The 26423-nt window shown below is 39.5% G+C and overlaps 2 protein-coding genes across 2 annotated transcripts; both read right to left on the reverse strand.

Annotated features, from left to right (window-relative positions):
- Positions 1-5045: 5045 nt before the first annotated feature.
- Positions 5046-6641, reverse strand: LOC119487106 (beta-1,3-galactosyl-O-glycosyl-glycoprotein beta-1,6-N-acetylglucosaminyltransferase 3-like). Its single transcript, XM_037767761.1, has one exon. The coding sequence runs from the start codon at positions 6447-6449 to the stop codon at positions 5154-5156; it is 1296 nt and encodes a 431-aa protein (XP_037623689.1). The 5' UTR covers positions 6450-6641; the 3' UTR covers positions 5046-5153.
- A 213-nt stretch (positions 6642-6854) lies between these two features.
- Positions 6855-24750, reverse strand: LOC119486852 (proprotein convertase subtilisin/kexin type 5). Its single transcript, XM_037767314.1, has 16 exons — positions 24208-24750; positions 20288-20491; positions 20135-20203; positions 19923-19965; positions 17013-17158; positions 15157-15351; positions 13468-13554; positions 13172-13370; positions 12865-13088; positions 12485-12727; positions 11320-11565; positions 9763-9958; positions 9282-9487; positions 9020-9120; positions 7683-7854; positions 6855-7603 (listed from the first exon to the last, which is right to left on the reverse strand). Exons 1-16 carry the CDS (start codon positions 24383-24385, stop codon positions 7227-7229), a joined length of 2886 nt encoding a protein of 961 aa, XP_037623242.1. The 5' UTR covers positions 24386-24750; the 3' UTR covers positions 6855-7226.
- Positions 24751-26423: the final 1673 nt, after the last annotated feature.

The raw sequence follows: 26423 nt of genomic DNA on the forward strand, positions 1-26423 counted from the left end.
TTCCTTGCTTGAGGTAACTACAAAGCAGGTGAGCTCATCTTCAGTACAAATTACAGTTTGACAAGTGCCATTTAAATGATCAACTCAGATTCAGTAAGTAGGTGTGTCAAATCAAGGCGTGGAGGGAAAGGTAACTCGCATCTCTGTGGTCAAATCGGCTGACGCTACAACTGTAGAGCATCTATATTCTGATGTTTATGATAAATGCATTCAAATGACATTATTTTGCATGCATGTTTTTTTTATTATTTTTCATTTGTATTTTATTTTATGCTTGTTTTCTGTATGTGGGGTTGGTATGTTTGTGAGTCTGTCTGTAGATGTTACTTTTTTTTATTGTTATGAAAATAATAAATAAATAAATTAAAAATGATGCATTCAAACGGCCCTGATGGAGCTGACCATGGATATAAATTATAAAGAGAAAGGAGCTGACGGGAGAGCTAGTAATGACCTTGGAGAAATTAGAGGAAGTATACATTTGTGACTATGTCTGGTTTTCAAAATAAGGTGTTAACAAAGGGAACGGTATACAAAATACATATATGGAAATAAGATTGATTGGTTTATATTCACCAGAAGTATAAAACATTACATGTCCATGTACTTAAAAATCACAATATATATCGAATTGGCACCCAAGTACCATGATAGTATCGAATCAGGAGATAGGTGTATCGTCCCAGCCCTAGTATATATACTGTACATGTAGCAGCGTCATCATGCAGAAACCTACGTCAGGTCACGATGTGAGAAAAAGGTTTTAGAAGGACTTGAAAGAAAAATAGCATTTTGATGCAAAAACATACTTTGACCAAAATGTGAATGTTGGGATTTGAATACATGAAGAACACCACTGGGAAGATACAGGATGATAGAAAAAAACTAAAAAGAAAGTACAGAGAAAATAGAAAGATGCTGAGAGAGATTTTGACACGCTCCTCTCTGGTAAAACAATAAAAGAGTGATTGTTGAGCTGGTTTACAGCTGTTTTTTATTACCTTTATCTGTTGATGGGGAAGTTCACTGAGAACAATGTTCTCTTTTTCAGGAACGCCCTGATCACATCCACACAGTTACACATTCACATCTGGAAGCTGCCCAGTACAACCACAGTCTGATCTGCTGGCCACTGAGCAGCTCCACTGGAGCGGTTGGCGTTAAGTGCCTTGCTCAAGGGCACCTCAGTGGTGGTAATGAGGAAGGCGCAAGCGTTGCTTTTCACTTTCCCCACCCAGACTTTTGAGATTGAACCGGCGACCTTCCGGTCCCAAGCTCGCTTTCCAACGATGTAAAATACAATGCCAATTAGCATTGTAACAACAGAGACATAATCTACCAAACACAAATTTCCAAACTTTTTTTTCCGAGTTTAGTTGATTTGTTGGACTCAATCGGGTATTTTGGGTCCCAGTAGAGACGGTCCAGATACATCCTCCCTCAGGTGGAGAATCCTGAGTTTTACTCTTCCCTGAACCCATCCTGGGTTTCAGGTACGTGTACACGTCACTTTACAACACGGGGCGTCCCTCCGTGAGGTCTAGCTTACTATAGCTTAACCAAGATAGAGCTGTGAGGTGGACAATGAACCTCGCTTTAAGCACGGTCACTTTCCCCTTTTCTTCCTCTTCAACAATTGCTTCAAACAATTGCTTCATATGCTTCAAACATATGTTTTCCTTTTAAGCAATGTGTGTGAACAATGGCCACCTAACACAAATACTTCTTAGGTCAAGAAACTACAATGTTCAAAACTAATTAAATTTTGAAAATCCATTTCTATTTTCCAGTTCTCCTTTATTATCCCTTTCTTTTATGGAGGACAAAAGATTCCACAAAGAATACCAAGTCACGTCAGAAAATTACTTCAACCCAGTGGAAATTATTATGAAACTCAAGAAACCTCAATTTACCACATTATAGTTCATTATTTATATCATACTGGTTTTCAATATCGTTATTATCAATGATTAAAAGTCATCAGAATTTCAACATCTCACCCAGTTAATAAACTCGGAAAAAAAAGTTTGGATACTTGTGTTTGGTGGATTATTTCTCTGTTGTTACAATGCTAATTGGCATTGTATTTTACATCGTTGGAATGCCTGTTTATTTACCTTCACAATGATGTCCGACTTGTAAGGATCATGCATTTGTGGGATGAGCAGCACAGCTGATTATGTGAGTAGCGCCCAAGAAAAATTTGCCAAAATGCCCTGCCAGTGGTAAACAGTGTATTCTCCTGTTGGTATTGACTCTTGTTTTGAGTTGTTTGGTGGATTTGATGATTTAACTCTCTATCAGTAACAAGACAAGAACCTGCAGTGAATCCTGGTTGAAGAATGGAACGCCATCCCACAGCAACGTGTGACCAGGTTGGTGACCAGCATGAGGAGGAGGTGCCAGGCTGTTGTGACTGCGTATGGATCTTCCACCGCTACTGAGGCTCCTGACGGTGTATTAAATGAATCAATATGTCTTGTTTGTTCCTTGTTACTGATACCGCTATATTTGCCAATCATTATATTATAAAATATTATTATATTATGGATAATGTGTATTATCACAATCACAATCATAATCATAATCATAATTATGATGACTGCCTCATTGTTGAATGACTCCACCGACCAGTGAAGTTGCAGTTTCCATCCATGTCTGTCATAAATGTTGTCACTTCATCCTATTTGTGTGAAATTATTATAATTAGTATATGCATTGATGTTATGGCCAAAAACACGTTTTGTGAGGTCAGAGTGACCTTTGACCCTCAAAATCGGACGTTCAGTCATATGTAGGTACAGACAGACGGACAGACAACCCAAACGGCTGTCGCAGTCGCAGAGGCATAAAAAGTTGACACATTGACTATTTAAAATAAAATTTCCATAGGTGAGATGCCCCTGTGCATAAACAATAATACCTGAATAACAATTTAAAAGGGCAGTGCCAGATAGTGCACGCTACAGTCAGAAATCTATGTTACCCTGCATATTTAGCACTGCTTAAAAATCTAATCAAGTCACATCTTCGTATCGAGACGCTCACCTTGACATTCCATAGCTTCGGTTTCATAGTAGCTCCCAGTGGGGCATACAATTCATTTTAAAATATCATCCACTATCATCCGGTAACTTACTGAAACAGGTCCTGTCATCAGAGCAAACGTCACAGTGGGGAGAACAGCGTCTGCAGGTACCATCATCTGCAGGGTATGTCCGCAGTGAACAGGTGAGTCTACACATACCACTCTCCAAATAGTGGCCATCAGCACAGGACAGACACTGGGACTTGATCCCATCACATGAGAAACATGAGCTATCGCAGGCTTCACATGACCCCTCTGCTGTCTCAAAGGAACCTCTGAAAATGTTCATTAGTCAGGAGATTTGTTAAGGCATAAGCAGGAAAATGCAGTAAATAAAAACACACCATCATTACAAAAATGATCCGACTGCTTACTCTGGGAAATTTGAAAAGCACCTCCCCTGGTGGAGAAAAAGTTTATAGCTGCCTTTGGAACAGCTGATGCAGTTATCACTGGTGTCCACACAGGCCTCACAGTTTGGCGAGCAGTCCTCACACAGCTGAGTGGCAGAGTTTGTAGTAGCCAGATGGATTTTTTTCAATTTACCGTCATGACCAAAGACAGTGAGTATTTGTACCTTTAAAACAAGAAGAACAATCCAGTGCTTGTGGGCCAAAGCAGGACTTACAGGATGCATCACTATGCGTGGCATTTGCTATATTTGCCAAAAATAAAAAAAAATAAACAGAGTAACCACATCTCATACTATAACAAAACATCACATTTGACAGACCACAGAGAGTGTCCTGTTGACCTGAGCACTTGGGCACAGAAACTTCAGAAATGTCTGCTTTACCCACCTTTACCACTAGATGGAGGTATAAGTAGCTGTAAGTATGGTGTTGCTTAGGCACAAATGATGGATGCAGTTGGTGTGTATTAAACCTGCAACATGTTACCTGCTATTGTAGGAGTCTAACATCTCTTACACCACTGTTACAAAACTTAAATGTGAAGATTAGTGTGGGAAAATTGTTTAATGTTTAATTTTCTGATGGTCAAACAGTTACACAAAAAAGATGACACAGGGTATAAGGATTGCATGAAAGGCATAATCAAACTTTTTAAATTAATCTGCATTACAAACAGTACAAACAGTATAACATACATTTCCACAGTTTGTCCATAAAGGTATATAATTAATAATACAACTTTAAATGTAGCTATTTATACAAATCAAATTGTACACAAATATAATATTGCATATATGCTATAATAAAACCAACTGAAAATATGATATCTGTTGGCCTACAGATTAAATTGGATAATGAGAAGGAATACCAGAGGTAAGTCCATAATGTATGGGCAAGACTGCATTTATTTAACTCCACTGATGCATTCACATCAAATGTCACCTTGAAGTAGGCTACAGTGTGTCAAATCAACATAAATTGAGTAAAACAGAAAACTTACCGACAGCCTCAGAGTCAATTTGCACTGCAGCTAGTTATAAAATGGCAGAGTACTCATGTGGACAAAAAACAGAAGTACCTGTACTCAGTACCAGTGAGAACCGACCCATTTCAGGCACTGATTACAAACATAAAACTCACTTATACATGTAATGCAACATTGTTCTGAGATTACTAAATTATATGATGAAAATAATAGTTGTTTTTACTTGCTAGTTTAGAAAAATAATGCCTTTTTGGAACTAATGGAGATACAGTTTTTGGTCAGAAGCTCAAAAATGTTGGGCAAGACACAACGAGACCACACTTTCAACCATCATCCCAAATTTGAAGTTTCTAAGTTAAATAGTTTCCAAATTCTGCTACGGAAGTGAAATGACATGGCAAGATACATATCAATATCTTGACAATAAATACAAATGCACAGAATATTATAAATTATAGATCATAACAACATACTGACAACAACATTAAAAACCACAGACTTAAAATAAAATCCCATTACAAGATATTTTGAGAATAAGAAATATGTAATGCCATTTCAGTAGAAAATCTTTGACAAAATAATAAAGAATAAATATAGTTTCTATAATATAAGTACAAACTGTTTCCTTAGTACATCATATGGTTTACATTTCATATAATTACAAGCTTTACAACGTGGTGGAATATTGATCTGTTAGCAGTGGGTCATGGCCTAAAGCTTTGTGATGCAGGACTGACTCCAGACATCTGATAGCAACATCATCAACCAGAGGATCAAACTTATTTGCAAAGAGATGATGTTGTCTCAGGAGCCACGGGAGGTCACCAGCTCCATACACACAAATTGATCTTCTGTAATCACCAGTGCAGGGATAGTACGGGGCTCCGTTTTTCACATCTCCTGTTAAATAGCCCCACTTCACCACACGAGCGATGGCCTGCAAGTCTGATGTATCGTACTTGGAGTTGGCTGGTGTTGATCCGGGAACAGAGGGCATCCTCTGTAGAGTGGCCCACAAGTGCTCATCAGGGCTGTATGTGTCCCTCTCCCACTCCAGAAGCTGTTGAACCTCTCTGTCCTGCATCACATGTTCCACAAAGGCTCTCGTGACCACAATGTAAGCATTTCCTTGGAACATGGGGCTGCTAATGGGTGGGGGACTTTTCTTCACATCTGTCCTGATGACAGATGTGTTAGTCACATCGTAATGATACTGCCAACGGCCTTTCTTGTAGTCATTGGTGGCCTCAGTCTCCATGCTGTTTCTCCTGTTTAGGGCCTTCAGAGCATGAACCATTTCTCCATTGGTTTTAATGGGGAAGTCTGTCCCGCAGGTGTTTAGCAGGTACCTCCACTGGACGTGTGAGTTTAGGAGGTCTTTCATGCAGTTCAAGTCTGCCTGCACCCGCGACCACGAGGCATATACAACTCTTTCTAACCTGCTGGCTATAAACACATTAGGAAAACAAGAAGTAATTGCCTCCACGGCTTTCTGAAATTCCTTTGGGGATTTCTGGTCCACATGTACACAGTAGATGTTCTGCGGAGTGTAAACAGCTCGTAGAAGTCGCTCGAACATCTCAATCTTCTCATGGATCACCATGGAGTAGGCAATGGGAAAATCCTTCTCCTCTTCACTGAGAGGCTCTGTAAAGAAACCTCTCCTTTCAATGTAAGAAGGACAGTCTTGAGTCACATTAAGGTAGAAGTCCTCAGATAAAAGAGACTTTCTCTTCCTGGATGTCAGAAGCATTTCTAATTTGTCTTTCTTGCCCTCTGCGTCTCCACTGAAGATAGCCGAACAGCCAGGCAGGTCATTAGAGAGCTGCTCTGGTATTCTGAGATCAGGCAATGACAGCCTGTTCAAGGCAGTTTGCCAAAGGACAAAAGAAAGGAGCATACCTGTGAGGATAAGGCAAGAGATCCTCAACATCTTTCTCCTCAACAGCCTTGTAAAAGCCATTTCCTTGCTTGAGGGAAAACTACAAAGCAGGTGAGCTTGTCTTCAGTGCAAGGTACAGTTTTACAAGTGCCGCATGATCAGCCCCCTGCAGTAGGTAGGTGTGTCAAACTAAGGCGTGAAAGGAATTTCATCAGAATATTGCTCAGTAATTCCTAAATAGGATGTGACCTATTGCATATCCGTGTGGATCTTTCAGCGTTTACTGTATAGTGTCTGCAACAGTTTGAGGTTGATCCTTTAGACAACATTCATATGACATCAAAGGACTTGTTTAAACAAAGTACTGTTCGTTTTAAGACTTGTTTGAACCAAGTATTGTTAGAGTTCTAATCATGCATGGTACATATGATATTGGCATAACCTACGTTGAAATGAAGCCTGCAAATATTCTCAGTACAGCCATCGTAATGAAGCCAGTTTTATTTCATTTAAATTTCTATTTACAACAACTCATGCAGATTTCAATTATTACACATGATCATTTCACTGTTTAACAAATATCTCTTTAAGTAAAAAAAAACAAAAAGTCATACATCCATAATAAACATATGTTTTTTTTTCACTATTTACTCACAAATGCCTCATCTAAGAATGTGCATTATACAGGTACAGGCACTTTGTGGAGTTGAATAAACACCAGAAATCAAAAAGCAACATACCAAAGGAAAATACCACTTCATTGTCTTCTAAAAATTAACTAAACTATTTTGAATTTTACCTGTCAGTCTTGATGTTGTGAGCTGTCCTCAGATATTGTAAGCTCGGGTACGGATGTACCTAAGCATGATTGAGACAAGTGCTCTCATCCACATCCTGGTCTGCATCTGTGTCCTGCTCATGGATGAAACTGTAGCGTCGATATACTGATCCACCTCTACTGGTGTACACCACATCCACCTCGTCTCCGCTGTCTGGCTCGGGAACACCGTGGGGCATGTTGATGCTGGCGATGCCACTCAGTCTCTCATAGCTTTGACCCCAGCAAAGCCTCTTCCTAGCATGGGCCTTGACCAAGGCGAACACAGCCAGAGCCAACCCCAGTGCTAGCAGCAGGGCGATAGGCAAACCAGCCGAGGTGTGCTTCAGAGATCTAGACGACATATTCAGGTCCTGGCCGTCTCCTAACTTGGGTTGGGGGGCCTCCACACACAGAGCTAGAACAAAAAACTGCCTTTAGTAGATGGTCACATCGCAAACAATGATATGTTTTCTTATGATATGCAGGGTCTCTACCTGAGCGGCGGTCACAAACACAGCAATTAGTGTCGTTCCCCCCAGCCTGACAGCAGCGTGCACAGCGATTCTCCACAGCATGAAGAGCAGAGTCCCGGTGACAAGTCAGACACTGGTCAGGTCTGGGGCCGGTGCAATGCCTACACGAGCTGTCACATGGCTCACAGGTTTCCTGAATTAGTACAATTTCACAAATTATTGTACTGGATACATAAAAGAAAAACGTTGAATTGAAAAATCGAATCAGGAAAAAACTGAATATCGCGATATTATGTTTTGCGATTCTATATGGATTCTCAAAAACACGGTATTGACTTTCAATTAATAGTTTACATGCAAAGATTAACTCAGTCAATACTTTATTTCATTTGCAAAGAGATTTGTCCTCTCAAAGTAGTGCTATGATTTTGGTGTTAGAAGGACTGTGATAAATGCAAATGCAGATCCCATTATTGCATTAATAAGGTAAACTTTTTTACTCAGATTTTATGCATATGGTGGTGTGTTCTTTATACTATGACAGTTTTCCTAAAAGTAGATTAAAAAAAAATTGCAATGTATAACAATATATTGAATCGTAACCCATGCATCATGATACATATCGTATGCCAGATTCTTGCCAATACATAGCCCTAGTCAGCAATGTGGACTGTTTGGACCAGAATGTGAAAACCTATTTGTACAGATGTGCCTTTTATTGACATATGTTGTTGTTCTGAGTTGAAGTATCTGTCTGCACTTTGGGTTGCTTGTTGTAGAAAGATGCTCCATAAGGTAAAATATTTTTTTTTTTCTAATCTTCCGGATTTCTTTATAGCATTAAATGTTCATTATTAACTGAGCAACAATCAAAGGTAAAGGAAAATATCATCAGTTAATTTTTGATTAAACGATAATTTCAGTATTTTTCAACCCGGACCGTATTTTGCCATGCAACCCATGCAAACAACACCACATCCTGATTGATGCACGGTAGTGCGTAACATTACATTTTTCCACTTGAATCTAAACCTGTACAAAGAGCCCAGGAAAAAAAACACATTTACAGATATTTCTTATGTCAAACAACAAACACTTTGGCAGACCTATAGTAAGACGCTGTTTGAGAAAATATGTAAAATGTAATTATTTACTTAATTATGAATTTAAAATACATACAAGGGACATCAGCAGCATCACATTTAATGATATACTGCACTGATCGAGGGAGAAGTTAATGTGACTGCTTTTCACTGTGTGTTAGATGAAAATAAGAGGGAAGCACCGACCTTTTGCCTTTCAACGTCATGAATAATACTTAAAGCAATATAGTATATGGCTCGTAGAGAAGAACACACCTTTTCTGAAAAGTATCGCCCCTCCTCACAACGCGGATAGCAGACTTTGCCCTTTAAAGTGCTGCCCCAGTCGCACGTCACACATCCCTGAGGCGAGGCATCTGCAAACACATATACATACCCAAGATCTGAGAACTCACGTAAAAGTGAATGTCCAATATTGACACACTAGAAGAATATTGACCATAGGTGTACGAGAATGAGACAAAATGATTGAGATACGATTATTGAAGAGTTGCACACATAGCTCCATCATCTGTACCTGTGCAGGTCTGACAACTGGTGTGGCACTGTTTGCAGAAGTCATTAAGCTGATAGAAGCGGTGTGGGCAGCGCTCAACGCACAGCTTGGTGCCGTGCAGCTCCAGAAGAGGAGGTGGACAGGCCCTGCAGGACTCAGGTCCTGGTCCTGTACACCGCTCACAGGACTGGTCACATCTCTCACAGTGGGAGCCCTCTCTGTAATACCTGAAGAAATGCATGGAATTATCAACATTAACAAGTCAGACACATAATTTAGGATTTATAAAAAAAATCTGTGGCATTGAGAATAAAAGTTTTCAGTTTTCTGCTGAAGAAATTACATAGAAATGGAACATACTGGCTTGGTTGGCAGACATGCTCTTTGTTTTTTGGATCAGTAAATAAAGGGTGGGGAGAAAGTCAACAGACCATTGACGGAAGTTGGGTTTCATCACAAAGTAAATATTTTCAAGACAATGATTGATCCTCCAGCTTTGTACCCTGTTGGACAATGGGTGACACAGAGTTCAAGGAGACGCAGGTGTCCTGACGAGCATGTGAGACAATCTTTAGGCGATGCTCCGGTGCAGGAGGAACAGGCGTGGTCACAAGGCAAACAGAGTCCCAGCTCTGTTCCGTCAGCATCCTGCTTTGTCGTGTATGTACCAGCCGGACACTCACTCACACAGGTGCTGTCTGGAAAAAAGCACACAGACAAAAAGTTCCATTCCCAGTTTATTAGCACAAACTCATGCACCCTTTCTTACTTATTTTTCTTCTGTCCTGTTCATCTGGACAATTTGGTACCAACTAAAAGGTTTAGGGGAAAATTGATTCACATAAGAATCACGGCTCTTATCTTCTACGAATCTGAATCGATTCACAGATCAATTTTTGTAATAATGTTAGCTAATAACTAGGGTTGTCAATCATTAAAATATTGAATCCATAGTTAATTACAAATTAAGCGCACATTTTTATCTGTTCAAAATGTACCTTAAATGGAGATTTGTCAAGTATTTAATACTCTTATCAACATGGGAGTAGACAAATATGCTTGTGTTATGCAAATGTATACATATACTGTATATATTTGTTATTGAAAATCAATTAACAACACCAAACAATGACAAATATTGTCCAGAAACCCTCACAGGTACTGCATTTAGCATAAAAAATATGCTCAAATCATAACATGGCAAGTGTGCTGACTTGACTATGACTTGCCCTAAAACTGCATGTTTTCGTTCACATATCTTGAGGCCATGCCAGTTATTCCTTGCCAAAATTTAGCGTTAGTTTGGAGTGTTATTTAGCCTCCTTCGCAACAAGCTCATATGACATGGTACAAAAATATTCTTTAGGTTTTCTAGTTTCATATGATACCAGTATCTTAACTCTAGCTTCAAAACTGAGCCTGCTACAACCTAAAAATTGCAAGTTGCGTTAAAGAAATGCGCAGCTTTAAAACAAATTTGCGTTAATGTATTATTATCATGTTAACTGTGACACCCCTATTAATAGCGTTAAGTTGACGGAACCAGAACTGGCCTCCTCTCAGTGCTTACACTTCAATATCAATAGTTATTCCTAAAAAAAACATTTTGAAGGCTCTAAAGAATCAAACTTTTAAGTGCTACTATTTATTCAAATGCAATTCTCCATGTATGCAAACACATTTAAATTAAATATAGCCTTACGTGTATGTTTTCCATCATCAATCATCATCAATCAATCAGCTGTTGTTAACTGTTGATCAATTACCTGCAGCTGTTTAAGCAAGGCTGAAATTGTGAAATATTGTCAATAGAGCCATCGTTATGTAGCAGCCAGGTTTCAAGGTGTACCGAGGGCATCAGCTTCAAAGAGTCATTACAGAAATCTACTGTATTATGACTCGAGCTCAAATTCCATCAGTCTTCAAGTCTTTGAAGAGCTGATAGTTTGGAGATATGTGGTTTTGCTTTGTTACATGGTTGCACAATGAATGCACTTTGGTTTATTTTACACCCTGAACCTGTTCAGTGTGCAGTTGAACATTGGTGGAAAATGCTCACTGTGAAGGTATTTGGGGACGGCACAGGTCTGGCATTCATCGTTGCCCGGCCCTTCACAGGAGTAACAGTGCCGGTGGCAACCCATGCAGGTGAACTGGTCGTCGTGTAGGTAGGTCCTTGTTGGGCAGTCTGTGTCACCTGTCACGCCACACAACAATGTGTTTGGATCCAGCACAAGTCCCCTCTCGCACTGGGTGCACTGGTTTGCGTCTGAGCCGGAACAACTCATACAAGTCTGGTGACACTCTGCAAATAGTCAAACAAATCAAATTGCGTCAGTTGAACGTCACATCACTGTATTTACAAAAGAGGGTGTGATCAACACTATGTTATAGCGGATATGATTATCAACTTAAATAAATACTGTTTGCATTTTAATTAGCCAGATTAGCCCTTACAAATAATACATGGCAGAGTTTGTTATAGGTACTGTGGATTAAGTACGTTCTACATAAGCATAAGCAAACATTCATACAGTTGTATATCTTTACAAAGGTTTCCAGTGATTTTTCTGATCAACCAGTTAGAGCACAATGTTCTCGTCATGCTGGATTTCCACTCAACAAAACTGGCAAGCAATATCTCAGGGTGCACTCCTTTTATATTCATACCTTAATATCTTTGTTGAATACTCTCGGACTCTGGAGGACCATTTTTGTGTCAAATCATTATATTATTAAATATTATTATATTATGAATAATATGTATTAGTATTAATATTATTAATATTATTATTGTTATTAATAATAATAATAATCATAATCATAATAATATATATTATTACTGCTTCGTTGTTGAATGACTCCACCGATCAGTCAAGTTGCCGTTTCCATCCATGTCTGTCATAAATGTTATCACTTTGTCCTATTTGTGTGAAATTATCATAACTAGTATTTGCATTAATGTTATGGCCAAAAACGTGTTTTGTGAGGTCAGAGTGACCTTTGACCTCCAAAATCAGACGTTCAGCCGTATGTAGGTACAGACAGACGGACAGACAACCCAATAGGTGAGATGCCCCTGTGCATAAACAATAAAACCTGAATAACAATTTAAAAGGGCAGTGCCAGATAGTGCACGCTACAGTCAGAAATCTATGTTACCCTGCATATTTAGCACTGCTTAAAAATCAAATCAAGTCACATCTTGGTATCGAGAGGCTCACCTTGACATTCCATAGCTTCGGTTTCATAGTAGGTACCATTGGGGCAGTCCTTGGAGCATGCACCCTTATAGAGTTTGGGGCTAAACGTCGAGCAAGTCTCACAGTCATCTGCCAGGGACCCTGAACAGCTGCCACAGGTCGGATGGCACTGACCACAGCGGCCCTCCTCCATGTCCTCATAGTAGCCCATGGGACAACTAGCCTTACACACACCGTTCAGCATCAGGTAAAGGAAACTGCATTCTGAAATAATATTGAGGAGGAGTTGTCACAACAGATTTCAGTATGTGATACAATGTCTTACAATTCATTTTAAAATATCATCCACTTGGAATATTTTTGCTCTTAAAGCTTAGCCGCCCACACAGCTGATAACTTACTGAAACAGGTCCTGTCATCAGAGCAAACGTCACAGTGGGGAGAACAGCGTCTGCAGGTACCATCGTCTGCAGGGTATGTCCGCAGTGAACAGGTGAGTCTACACATACCACTCTCCAAATAGTGGCCATCAGCACAGGACAGACACTGGGACTTGATCCCATCACATGACAAACATGAATTATCGCAGTCTTCACATGACCCCTCTGCTGTCTCAAAGGAACCTCTGAAATTAGTCAGGAGATTTGTTAAGGCAAAATGCAGTAAATAAAAACACACCATCATTACTAAAATGATCCAACTGCTTACTCTGGGCAATTTGAAAAGCACTTCCCCTGGTGGAGAAAAAGTTTATAGCTGCCTTTGGAGCAGCTGATGCAGTTATCACTGGTGTCCACACAGGCCTCACAGTTTGGCGAGCAGTCCTCACACAGCTGAGTGGCAGAGTTTGCGTAGGAGCCAGATGGACACTGCACTACACAAGAACTGTCCTGACCCAAGAAATATCCTGTGACACACAAATGCACACACACACACAATTTACAAGAAGAACTGGGATAATGTTTCAATTTATTGTCATGACCAAAGACAGTGAGTATTTGTACCTTTAAAACAAGAAGAACAATCCAGTGCTTGTGGGCCAAAGCAGGTCTTACAGGATGCATCACATGCGTGGCATTCGCTATATTTGCCTAAAATAAAATCAATAAACAGAGTAACCACATCTCATACTATAACAAAACATCACATTTGACAGACCACAGAGAGTGTCCTGTTGACCTGAGCACTTGGGCACAGAAACTTGAGAAATGTCTGCTTTACCCACCTTTACCACTAGATGGAGGCATAAGTAGCTGTAAGTATGGTGTTGCTTAGGCACAAATGATGGATGCAGTTGGTGTGTATTAAACCTGCAACACGTTACCTGCTATTATAGGAGTCTAACATCTCTTACACCACTGTTACAAAAGTTAAATATGAAGATTAGTGTGTGAAAATTGTTTAATGTTGTACCCTGTATATGGCTAAAACTATATACAGGGTATAAGGATTGCATGTAAGGCATAATCAAGCTTTTAAAAATAATCTGCATTACAAACAGTGCCTGAATTGGACCAAAAAAGGTGCCAGTACCCTAATTCAGCAGCTTCATGACAAGATCATTGCACATGTCTTGGGTATATGTATATCTATATGCATATCTTGGTAATATATCCCACTTGAAATGAATTTTTTTATGCATTTCATTCCATATAACATACATTTCCACAGCTTGTCCATGAAGGTATATAGTTAATAATAAAACTTTTAATGTAGCTATTTATACAAATCAAATAGTTCACAAATATAACGACCTGAAGCGTTTATTCACACATTGTGCTTGTAAACACAGTTACGGTCTTTTAAAATGGTGCGTGCGTACCTACTCCAGAGGTGGCGGTACGCAATAAGAAGTAAGAGTACTCATGTGGACAAAAAATCTGAAGTGCCTGTACTCAGTACCGGTGAGAACCAGACAATTTCAGGCACTGATTACAAACATAAAACTCAGTTATACATGTAATGCAACATTGTTCTGAGGTTACTAAATGATATGATTAAAAAAAATATATTTTTACTTGCTAGTTTAGAAAAATATTGGCTAAATGAGAAGTGCTCCTGACAATGAATGCCAGACTGACTGATCCACATGTAAATAATCAAACCAATGAGGCAGAAATGTAAATGATCTGCATGATTACCCTGTATGGTTGATAACAATGGAGTGTTATACTCTATGCTGTTGCAACAGACACCAAAGGGGAAGCAGTTGAAGAGCCCTGTGCTTGAGGCAGAGAAGCCTTTTGAAATACCTCCACTAAAATGGCTCTTGAATGAAAGGTGTAGGACGCAGTACATTTGCGGCAGGGTGACAGTGAGTTGGAGAGCGTCCTTCAACCTAGAGGTCCTTCAGCAGGGTTCAAGCCCCCCATCTCAGCGGCAAGCATCTACCATTGTAACATGTCCTTGAGCAAGACACTGAATCCCTCCGAATTCCTGGGACACTGTGCTGACCTCTGCTCTGACCTCCCATAGGAGAAAAGCAATTATTTCCATCAGGGAATCAACCAGTCAAGTATCATGTTATTCAGTATTATCTGTGACTCCACTGTCACCTGATACTCATGTGTCATTCTGTAACTTAACCACTTTGCTTTCACCTTGTCTTTTGTCTCTGATAAGTTAAAAAAAAGTTGCCTTTTGAGAAAGATCACAAACATTAAGTTAGGCCTTATTATGGTTGTCCCTCTTACCGTCAAAGTACTGTCCCAATGGGCAGTTAACCAGAGGGCACTGCCCATGCAGATGAGGGTTCCCACCAAGACACAGGTCACAGTCGGTTGACCGAGGTCCATGGCACGTCTGGCAGGAGCTGTGGCAAGACTGGCAGAGCCACCCACTGGAGTCACTGAAGGTTTGCGGCGGGCACTGTTTAATACAATCACCTCCTGACAGGGCAGAGAAGGACAGAGAGGAAGTGACACTATTTTGTAGTACAGCACTTTATCTGTAACAGCAAAATAGTGGTCTTGAAAAACACAGTAGAGACAATACATCAGATAATATATTATTTACCATTCCACTATTTTAACCTGTATTTATTGAGGGAAGTTTCACAGAGAGCCTGGCTATCTTACGCAGAAACGCCTGATCACTATCTATTACTAGGGCTGTTTAAGTTAACGCGATAATAATGAGTTAATGCAAATTCATTTTAACGGCACCAGTTTCTTTAATGCATTAACGCAATTTGCAATCTTTAGGTTGTAGCGGGCTCCATTTTAAAGCTAGGGTGAAGATACATATGGCGTCATATGAAACTACAAAATCTAAGGAATCCATTGATACCAACCCTGTCATACTAGCTCGAGAAGTAATGATTGATTCCCAGTAATAAATATATACATACATTTGCATAAAGCAAGCATATTTGCCCACTCCCATGTTGATAATAACAGTATTAAATACTTGACAAATCTCCCTTTAAGGTACATTCTGAACAGATAAAAAATGTGTGATTAACTTGTGATTAATTGCAATTAACTATGGACAATCATGCGATTAATCACAACTAATTTGAATCAATCGACAGTCCTATATGTTACTGAAAAATCAGGTTCAGGAGTGCAACACTAAAGAAAAATCAAATTTACTTTACACAATGTTTAGAATTAGTACATCTGTTAAATGGCTTTGTTGAATACAAGGTTCTGATTGGTCAATTACGGCTTTCTACAGTCTGTTATTTCTTTATAGCAGACCGTTGCTATGCATAACAGACCATTGCTATCGACACAATTCCAATCTTAAATAAGTAGCCGTGTAATAACCGGGATAATGTACAGCGAGCGGTCATTGTTTTGAAATAAACCCCTTCAGGGCGATGCCCACTTCACATCAGGGTCCATCACCCTGTCAGGGTTTATTTCGCAACAATGACCCACTCGCTGTACATTATCCTTTACATAGCATAAAAAAACTAGCAAAGAGGCTCTGATGTGGTCTCTGAAAAGATCCGCTCTTCATTTTAATCCTTCTCTTCTGTCTGCCCTTCCAGGATCTCTCTCTCCAAATTCAGAAAACAATGAACTAGATCTTTTTTAAAATGCGCCTTGTGGCTGAAGAAGAGCAAATAAGCTGAGCTTCTGTGACAGACACTCATTGTAAAGCATTGATTGTAAAACCACATGCCCATGAAATATGTACCTGTACATAATAAAATCACGTTGATAATGTGCTTGTATGCTTACTAACCTTTTTTTTTTTACATTACTTACAATCTGAAAGCTTTTACGTTTTTAGATGCCCATAGAGAACACAACCTAACAACACAATCCTAATTCCTTGTTTGCATGAACCATACATTTGCATATCTCATGTTACAGATTTGCTGACACGGACATGATTTGCAATCCAAATGAGGACTGAAGAGTGCCATCCTTTGTCTTTAACAAGAATGATTGATCACTCTCACATACACAATGATTTAAGAGTATATTAAACCCAAGCTCTACTAGTACTGTGTAGGACAAAAGGGTCATCTGAATTCTTTAGTATGCAGGTAGTAAACAAAATATACACAGAAATTATAATTCTTTGCTAGCGGTACCATTGAGGAAGTAACCAGGCTGGCAGGCAAGGCAGCGTGTATTACTCCTGCAGTCTGTGCATGGTGCAGGACAGGACAGACACACACCCCTGCCTGAGTCCTCATAGGTGCTCTGGGGGCAATGCCTGCGACACTGGTGTCTGAAACTGTAAAGGAAAAGGTTAATTCAAAACTAAAATCAAATACCATTCATCATATTTACTGATAATCCATAACAATTAACAAACCATCTGTCTAAAACTAGGCTTTTACTATGTGTGTGTGTGTGTGTGTGTGTGTGTGTGTGTGTGTGTGTGTGTGTGTGCGTGTGTGTGTGTGTGTGTGTGTGTGTGAAATCGGTCAATAAATGGACTTAAACTGGCCGTCACAGCTATTAAACAAAAGGAGGCTCTTCTTTGTAAAGCAAACATGCAGAACAAAGCTATTGAAATATCAAAGACCTGATGAAAACTATTCTGATTTAATGGCACTTTCAAAGCTTTATAGTGAATGAAGGATGATGTTGCTGCAGGCAGGCTTTGCCCTCACGGATGAGTCTGAGGATAAATGAACTGAAACCAGAGACAAGACAAAACACACCACATGCAAGAGGAAATCATGCACCGTGTCAGTCCACAGCACACCTGCAGCTGTATTGTTGACTTCAATACAGTCCTCGGCCAAAAGGTGCACTCGGTCAAACATCAGTAAGGACGGCAAACAGAGACCAAAACATAATGTAGGCTGCTTTTCTTCAAGCTTATCATGCTTCTATTCTCTTCTTAAGGCAGAAAGTTAATTGGTGTTTTATTTGTAGCCCAGAGGCATGGGGAGATTTCTATCATTAACCTGTTCTATCAGTCCTTCGGGGCTTAACTGAGCTATTAAACATGAGACGGCTGTCCTAAAAAAAAAAATCTAGCCTAAAGGAGCTAAGATATTGAGTTGCAAAGATGTCACACATAAAATATTAAAGCAAGAATGACTCCTACTTCACAGACTAAATTAAACCAGCTAAACAACAATAATAAGCCACTAACTTTTATAGTACAACATGCTCTGCTGCCACCTCCCTACATGAGAGAATCTGACCACTGACCGCCCAAGATGCACTTCCTGCTGCGTTGCCATGGATTTGGTGCTAAGATGCGGTAGTTGTTTGAGAAGGAACAGCTGGAGGCGCCACACTGCATCCATCAACTCAATTACAATAGCAGCTGGTGCAGACTAGGCCCTGTCTCTGGCCTGGAAACAGTTCACTACTTAAGAATCTGCGGGATGTTTAAGAATCCCTCTGTGCAAATATTGGACTACCCATTCCAGGAGAGCACATCAGCATTTCCAAAGGAACTTTTGTTTAGTGCTTTTACTTCTTGAATTAGTAAGGAAAAGGGGAAAATATGTTGTAGGTAGTCCCTAAAGTTAAGAAAGCTTAAAGTAAATAAACGGTCAAAACCATATTGAGAGTAAATCACAGCAATTTCTTGGTTTCGCTGCACTTACAATAGGTTTACCAACTACATGGAAACAGATGATCCGTTGTGGCGACCCCTTACGGAAGCAGCCGAAAGAAAAAGAACAAGAAGAACAACCAAAAACCTCAGTAGTGGAGTTTCTTTAAGTGCTGAAAATGTCACAATCTATCACAGCAAGGCTCTTCTTGCACTTTATGATCCCCCCATGCTCTATTGGGTTTCTACCGTTGGTGTTAGCCTCACATGGCGGATGTAATTAGTACTGCAGCCACAGAAATTACAGAGACAACCTGTTGTTCTAAATCTCCAAAATCATTACTGTTAAAGTAAAAGTTACACAAGTAGATTCACAGAAGAAGACTGAGTATCTCACTGAACCTATGCAACGGCAGTAAGAGGAGGCGAGTGCACTGAAGCGGTGGATTTTTCTTCAACCCTCCGCTGTGATTCACCCGAGCAGTCAGTGAAGTCAAGATGGTGCACCCTATATAATCACACCTGATACTGGCTATGTTTTCCACTTATACCAAGCTGTCTTTTTCTCTCCTCTCCTCTCCTTCACACACATAACATAAAAACACACTCTGTTAAGTATCTCTGTGAAGCAGACCACTCTTCTGTGCTCAAACCAAGGCTCAGGTAACAGTGTACGACCTGGAATGGAAGGTAACCTGACTCACATAATACCAGGAGGCCTAAACTCGGGGGAGAAGTACACAATTGAAGGTCTGTTTTACCTCTGTAACCTGTTACACGGAGCGTCCAAGTGATCATTTGGTGTAAACAGATATACAGGTGAAATGTAGTTTCTTATGGTGTGAAGAATAACAGAATTTATGGAAAGGTTTATGGTGTATCAACCCACAAAGTGCTATATTGATTTACCCAACTCTTTATGTAGCATGGCAAAGGCAATGCAAATAAAAACAATTCCAAGGTCATTTTGAGGTTAATTATCTCTTAGCAGCATATTTAATGTTCGTGATTTAAATCCACTGAAAGAATGTATGAATAAATCATGGCACCATGCAAAATGATGTCATTTCTATGTCAAAAAGACAATAAAGACTTATTTTACTCTATTAAATAGTGCTGAAATTACCAGTCAATAACAAAAAAATAGTTTCTAAATTTGAATACTTGCTGATTTTCTTAGTCTTCCATGATTGTAAACCTGAATATCTTTGGATTTAATTTAAATATGTCAAATTGGGTCACTGGATTGCAGTGGACCTTTTCTTTTTTTTTTTTTTTTTTACTATTTTTGGACATTTTTTAAATCATGCATCATCATACAATCTGTAACAGCAAAAATAATAAAAAATAATTTTTAATAATAAATATTAACTATCTAAAATAATACCTGAGAATGCATTTGATATTATAGCAGAAAATATGGAAAGACAGAAAAGTCCACTTATTAAAAGATAATTATAAAGAGAGAAAAAAAACTCACAGAAAGTAACCTTCCACACAGCTGTTGCAGATCTCAGCATCCTCTGTTTAAAAGTGAGAAAAGGTGATTAATTAGAATTCATAGAGAAAAGCAACCTGCATTGTGCACCACCATTACAACCACGGTTTTAAAATACATAGCCGATCCACCTTACATTAGGGAGGGAACAGTTTGGTGTTGTTATCCTGATGCAGCATACATGTGTGACTTACCTGTGGAACATGTTTTGCAGCCCATCTCACAGTCAATGCACTCTCCTGTATCCGGGTCCTGCACCTGCCCTGAAACACACACACCCAGCATAATGAGACTGAATGTCTTCCTCTTGAGCTTCAGCCAACTCAAAAACTCTGCTTTACATTTACCTATGTCACAGGATGCCGTTTGGCAGACCCCATTCTGGAGTTTGTAGTGTTCCCGACATTTGGCACATATGTTGCCATCTGTGCAGAGTTCACAATTGGCTATGCAGGGCAGACAGGCATAGTGACCCCTGTCAGGATAGAGTCCCCGGGGGCAGTGTGTCCGACAGCGACCTTGGTGGAGGAAACGTTCCTGTCCATCTTCATCTGAGGAGGAGGAGGAGGAGAACACAGGGGACTTGTTAATATAAAGCCTACTCTATTTTCTCTTCTAATGAAGATGCCATTAGCCATATGGAACTACTGCCAAGAAACGCCCTTTCCAAAAATTTGGACTCTTCTGAAAGTTAAAATCAATGAGCTTCTCATCATAAATACAGAGGTAGAGCCAAATGGGCCTGACAATTACATGGGATGAATGAAAGATGAAAGGACATGCTGCCAACTGTGTGAAAGTTCGGGGCCTTCAGCAAATTACAGCATTAACACATATTGCAGAAATCAAAACTGTTTGATTGAAAGGAGGGAGATCATATAATGTGGCTTAATGACTGAATCAGTGGCAATTAAGGGGAAGCTGAGGATTCAAACTAGGGCTGTCAGAGTTAATGCGATAACGCATTAACGCAAATTTGTTTTAATGCAACTTGCAATTTTTAGGTTGTAGAGGGTAGCAGTTTCAAAGTTAGAGTGAAGATACTAACATTATATGAAACTAGAAAACCTAAGGAATCCATTGGTACCAACTGTGTCATACTAGCTTGTCGTGAAGGATGTTAAATAAAACTCCAAACTTAAAAACTGGTATAGCCATTTTCAAAGGGGTCCCTTGACCTCTGACCTCAAAATATGTGAATGAAAATGGGTTCTCTGGGTACCCACGAGTCTCCCCTTTACAGACTGTTGGATTTATTATGTACAAAAGTGCTTACAATGACCTACAATAACCTGATTGTTGGATTTGTTGTGTGTGAAGTGTTTGCGAGGACAGGGAGGATGGCATGCTCTGTTCTTTTTGCAAGGTCAAGGAGAGAAAGGAGTCAGAAGGAGAAACAAAGAAGAAGATATGCAGCAAAAACATCACGTGCCATAAGCTCATGACTATTGATATTGTGTAAACCATAAAAACGCTGGATCAGGGATAGCTCGGGGTTCAGACTTCGCGAACTGACCCATGCACTGTATGTTGTCAGGGACACGTAGGTTGGATCCAGATATCTGTAAACTCTTTTATTTTACTTATGCAACATTGATTGTTCGGAATAAATTGTATTATTATGCTTTAACCCGTCTGTTTGGAAATTCTCTTTGTCACACAAGATTAACCAGCACGTAACTGGGCCTTGACCTCTCGGAGGTAGAAGGCCAGTTCCTTCAAGACATGCCCACTTTATGATAATCACATGCAGTTTTGGGCAAGTCATGGTCAAATCAGCGCACTGACACACTACCAGTTCTGGTTCCGTCAACTTAACGTTATTAATAGGGTGTCAAAGTTAACATGATAATAATACATTAACGCAAATGTGTTTTAAAGCCGCGCATTTCTTTAACGCAACTTGCAATTTTTAGGTTGTAGCAGGCTCAGTTTTGAAGCTAGAGTTAAGATACTGGTATCATATGAAACTAGAAAAACCTAAGGAATCTTTTGGTAGGATGTCATACGAGCTTGTCGCGAAGAAGGCTAAATAACACTCCAAACTAACGCTAAATTTTGGCGAGGAATAACTGGCATGGCCTCAAGATATGTGAACGAAAACATGCAGTTTTGGGGCAAGTCATAGTCAAGTCAGCACATTGACAGCTGTTGTTGCCTGTTGGGCTTGAGTTTTCCATGGTATGATTTGAGCATATTTTTATGCTAAATGCAGTACCTGTGAGGGTTTCTGGACAATATTAGACATTGTTTTGTGTTGTTAATTGATTTTCCAGTCATAAATATATACATTTGCATAGAGCAAGCATATTTGCCCACTCCCATGTTGATAAGAGTATTAAATACTTGACAAATTTCCCTTTAAAATACATTTTGAACAGATAAAAAATGTGTGATTAATATGCGATTAATCGCGGTTAACTATGGACAATCATGCGATAAAACGCCAGGATGTTGACTTGAGGCCTGCAAATAACAGATCACAGTCTGAGATCACTGCATGACTGATGATGCTCCAACTAATGTAAACAAGGGCAATCAGAGGCAGAGGAGAGATCAGAGCTGTGGGCAGAGACAGTGTCTTCTGTTGGCCCTAGTGATTAATACGCTGCCACCTGCCACTAGCGTAGCTGTGGCACCTGAGGCATCCCTGGAAGCTGCTGAGTTACAGCATTGTCTCAGCTGCTCAGTGCTGCACAGAAGATGTGTGAGACAGGGAGGAGAGGGGCCACAAGCTGGTGCTGCCTTTCTAACCCTTCCACCTCCCGGAGACTCAACCTCAGCACGCACAGAGAAATGTGACTTCTATATGACAACAAACAACAGAGCATGAGGAAAGGGGTAGAGGCTTTTGGCTTTCGATGTTTGCTCAGAAAGAACATCACACAAATATACACACTGGGATCACATGCTAACTACTGTATATGAAAGTTTACACAAGAAATATGATATAACAGCGATGTACATTGAAATACAGTTACAAACTGAAATGCATTAATGTAGCAATGTCAAAATGCATATATGAAAAGAAAGGTAAGTGTGTGAGGGAAAGAGAAAGAGAGGCTTGTAGATTTTGCAGGTTAAGCCCAGTGAACTGCAACAGTAATACTTCTAGCCGGAGGGGATATTTTTTCCTTTCCCTCTGATTAACAAAGGCCCCATTCTAACATGATCAGATTACACTGTGAAAGCTCAGGAGAAAAATGATCACACCTTCATTTCTTACCTATTTCAAAGGTGCCCCCTGTGACAGAAAAAAATAACCTACAGACAATCTGACTGTTTAACAAGAAGGGTAAATGGTAAACCAGAGCTGAATGCTCCTCCTCTAATTCAAAAAGCCTTTAAACAACTTTGCTTTGGTAACCATTAAATAGTGCAGCTTGGGGGGGGGGAACTCCACCTCCCTTTCAGCTGGATTAATGAGTCTGTGACATGGCTTTGTTTTTAAATCAGGCATCTGTGGAGCCCAAAAAAAACCAGATTATATCGGCCAGTGGCAAGCAATTTGAATTTATTGAAAGGATAGCCCCTTGAGATGTAGCATCTCATTTTCGAGGGGGTCCTATAGACACAAATACAAAAACACATACAGACAAAACAGCATTACATAACAAACATACACTGCAAATACACAGATACAGACAGCTTGCTCACCATCTCCCACCCAGACCCCCATCAGCCCTCTGCTGTTATACAAGAAAGATTTGACACAATGACCATATTTAAATCAATGACATTAGCATAAAAGGACAATTGCAACAGTTTGGCTTCAGTTTATATGTAGCACAAATAAACTGAAGATCATAATTACACACAAATTAAAAACATGAACAGGTTGTTTTAAGATGAGAAAATAAATAAAGATGTCCTGAAGCAATGGAAAGAGGTAATAGATCTCAGAAAAAGAGGATTATTCCAGTCTGATGGAGCTTTGTATTGGAAAATCTTATTTTTAATTAATCTAATCTCATTTTAATTTAATTTACTGATCATACTGTATTTGCACAGCTCATATAGAAATGATGAGGATGCAGACATGTGAAATTTGTCATGGCAAGGATACTATCTAACTTTGATGAAGCCTTTTGTTTAGCTGGTGGTGATTTATTTGTTATCCTTGCAGAGGCTATACAACACATTAGGTTACTTTTTTGAAAGCCCTTTTAGGGTAAAATCAAGTGCATGGTATTATGATGCAAAAAAATCCATCCATGATTTTATAGCTGCGTTAAAAGTCCATGTACAGGTGTACATTTTTACTCACCAACTCCACAGGTAGTGCATTCAAACAGCTCATGCCCGTCGCACTCAGAGCAGGTTGGATGGCAGAGGACACACTGGTTCTTCAGCAGAAACTGTCCGCTCGGACAGGAAGATGAGGGTTTACATCCAATCAATCCGACACACTGGAGAAAGATCAGGATTGCGGTGACGGACCGCATGGCTTGTTTCCCCCAGGCAGGACTTTTCACAAAAAAACAACAACCAGTCAGGAGTATCTCTCCAAAGACGCAGTGTGTCCGTGCAGCAGGTATGCTGGAGGATCGATATGCAGCTCTGTGTGACACAGCAGACCAGAAATAAACTCGCAGGACCAGTTCGCTCAATGTGAAGCACTGGACAATGAAGCGTGGAGGACTCTGCGGTCAGCATTTAGTAAATGATCCTATAAGAAGACAAAAGAGAGAGAGAGCAACCCAGGTCATAAAAAGATAGACTATTATTATTCATATTATTAATATATATGTGTATGTACTGTTTTATATATATATATATATATTTTACTATTTTATTTTCTTTTTGTTTTGTTTTTGTTCCCCCTATATGCTCTACACATAAAAGAAAGGATGTCTGTATGTGTTTAAGAGTAGATATATGTCATATATGACCATCTAGCCTCATTCAATGCCAAACACACCCATTATCCACATCACACACACATACACACACACACATACACACACACATTCTTCAACCTGCTTTTATCCCCTTGTGTTGTTTTAGTTTTGTTTTGTTTTGTTTTTGTACTTTATTTGTCTTTCTCTGTATAATATATTTTGGTCTTTTTTATATATGTCCCTGCACATGTCTTCACTTGTTTTGTAATCACTTTATAACACAATAAAAAAATAAATAATAATAATAATAAATAAAAAGATAGACTATTTACAGTGAATAACCTTAACAAACCATCACACACCATACATTATATATGGTATATATATGGTAAAACATGTTAATGGAATTGAGTGTCTGTCTAAGTTTGCAAGGTGTTGGTGTCTGTTTTTAGCCTCCTGGTTAAAAACAGGGAAGTTCCGGTTCCGATAACACCTTACGAACCAAAACACCTGAGACACCTGCCACCACTAACATTACCTAGGGTTAGGTAATGTTAGCCTACTAAAAATGTCTATGGCAATAACTAGGATAACAAATATAGTAGCACAATTAGAAGTTTAAAACCCGGAATATTTAGGTAGTTATAGTTTGAGTTATATATAAGTATAAAAATATATAATGGCTGTTCCAATGTCAGGTTAGATGTATTTGATATCTTAAATCCCTATGCCACCGATTTCAGGATTCACTGAACTGTTAACGTTAAAGATTTAGCTAGCTAACAGCAGTTTATAGCTAACATTAGTTCAGCTAGGAATTAGATTTATAATAGTTTACAGATTACGTTTTTTTAGGTTAAAGGGGAAAACTTTGACCTAAAAAACAAAGAAGAAAACACTATTCATAGGCGACTTTTGCATGTTTTATATGCCCCATGTGTGCTAGTGATGTGTCGTCGCAAACGAGCCGGTTCATTGAGCCGGCTCTTTTAAGTGAGCGATAAGAGCCGGCTCCCGTCCGAGAGCCGTTTTTTTTTTCTTTAATTAATTCAAGGCAGAATGATAGGATGATCTTCTCCGTGCCACGGGCACTCCATGCACTGACTGTGACTGACGTTGTGTAAATGACATCCGTGCGACCAATCAGGTGATAACAGACAAGGATCATTCCATCAAGCAGGGAGGGGCGGTGGGGGGGGGGGGGGCGGCGCGCTGACGGTCTACAGGTACAGAGCAGGAGGAAGAGGAGGAGAGAAAGAGAAAGGAGTGCGGTGCGCGAATAGCAGACAAGATGAGTGACTTCGGAAACGAAGCAGCATGTAAAATGATGGTATTCTGGAAATAATAAGGTTTAGTATATTTATATTGAATAATGTAAGTGATATATGTGCACACATACTAATCATAGGTCAAAACTGCGCTAAATGTGGCTGAATTGTAAAAGGTAGAAGTGGTAAAACGAAGAGCCGTTTGGGAGTCGAAAGAGTCGGCTCTTCTTGGTGAGCTGAGCCAAATGATCTGGCTCACTAAAAAGAGCCGGAATTCCCATCACTACTGTGTAGCCTACGGACTATATTGCTTGTTGGAAGAATACTGTGTAATTGCTATTAGCTTAAATTATGTTACAGTTTTACATTGTAGT

This window comes from Sebastes umbrosus, chromosome 4 (genome assembly GCF_015220745.1).
Source record: "Sebastes umbrosus isolate fSebUmb1 chromosome 4, fSebUmb1.pri, whole genome shotgun sequence".
Taxonomy (NCBI): Eukaryota; Metazoa; Chordata; class Actinopteri; order Perciformes; family Sebastidae; genus Sebastes; species Sebastes umbrosus.

What these genes read in the sequence shown, in the direction of transcription:
- LOC119487106 (XM_037767761.1), bottom strand. Translation starts at nt 6,449, where the DNA reads ATGGCTTTTACAAGGCTGTTGAGGAGAAAGATGTTGAGGATCTCTTGC.
- LOC119486852 (XM_037767314.1), bottom strand. Translation starts at nt 24,385, where the DNA reads ATGCGGTCCGTCACCGCAATCCTGATCTTTCTCCAGTGTGTCGGATTG. An exon ending in CGTCCCCAAATACCTTCACA is followed by an intron (nt 9,959 to 11,319) that starts GTGAGCATTTTC and finishes GCTTTTTTCCAG; the next exon opens with ACAGCACCTGTGTGAGTGAG. An exon ending in TGTTTGTGACCGCCGCTCAG is followed by an intron (nt 7,604 to 7,682) that starts GTAGAGACCCTG and finishes TTTTTGTTCTAG; the next exon opens with CTCTGTGTGTGGAGGCCCCC.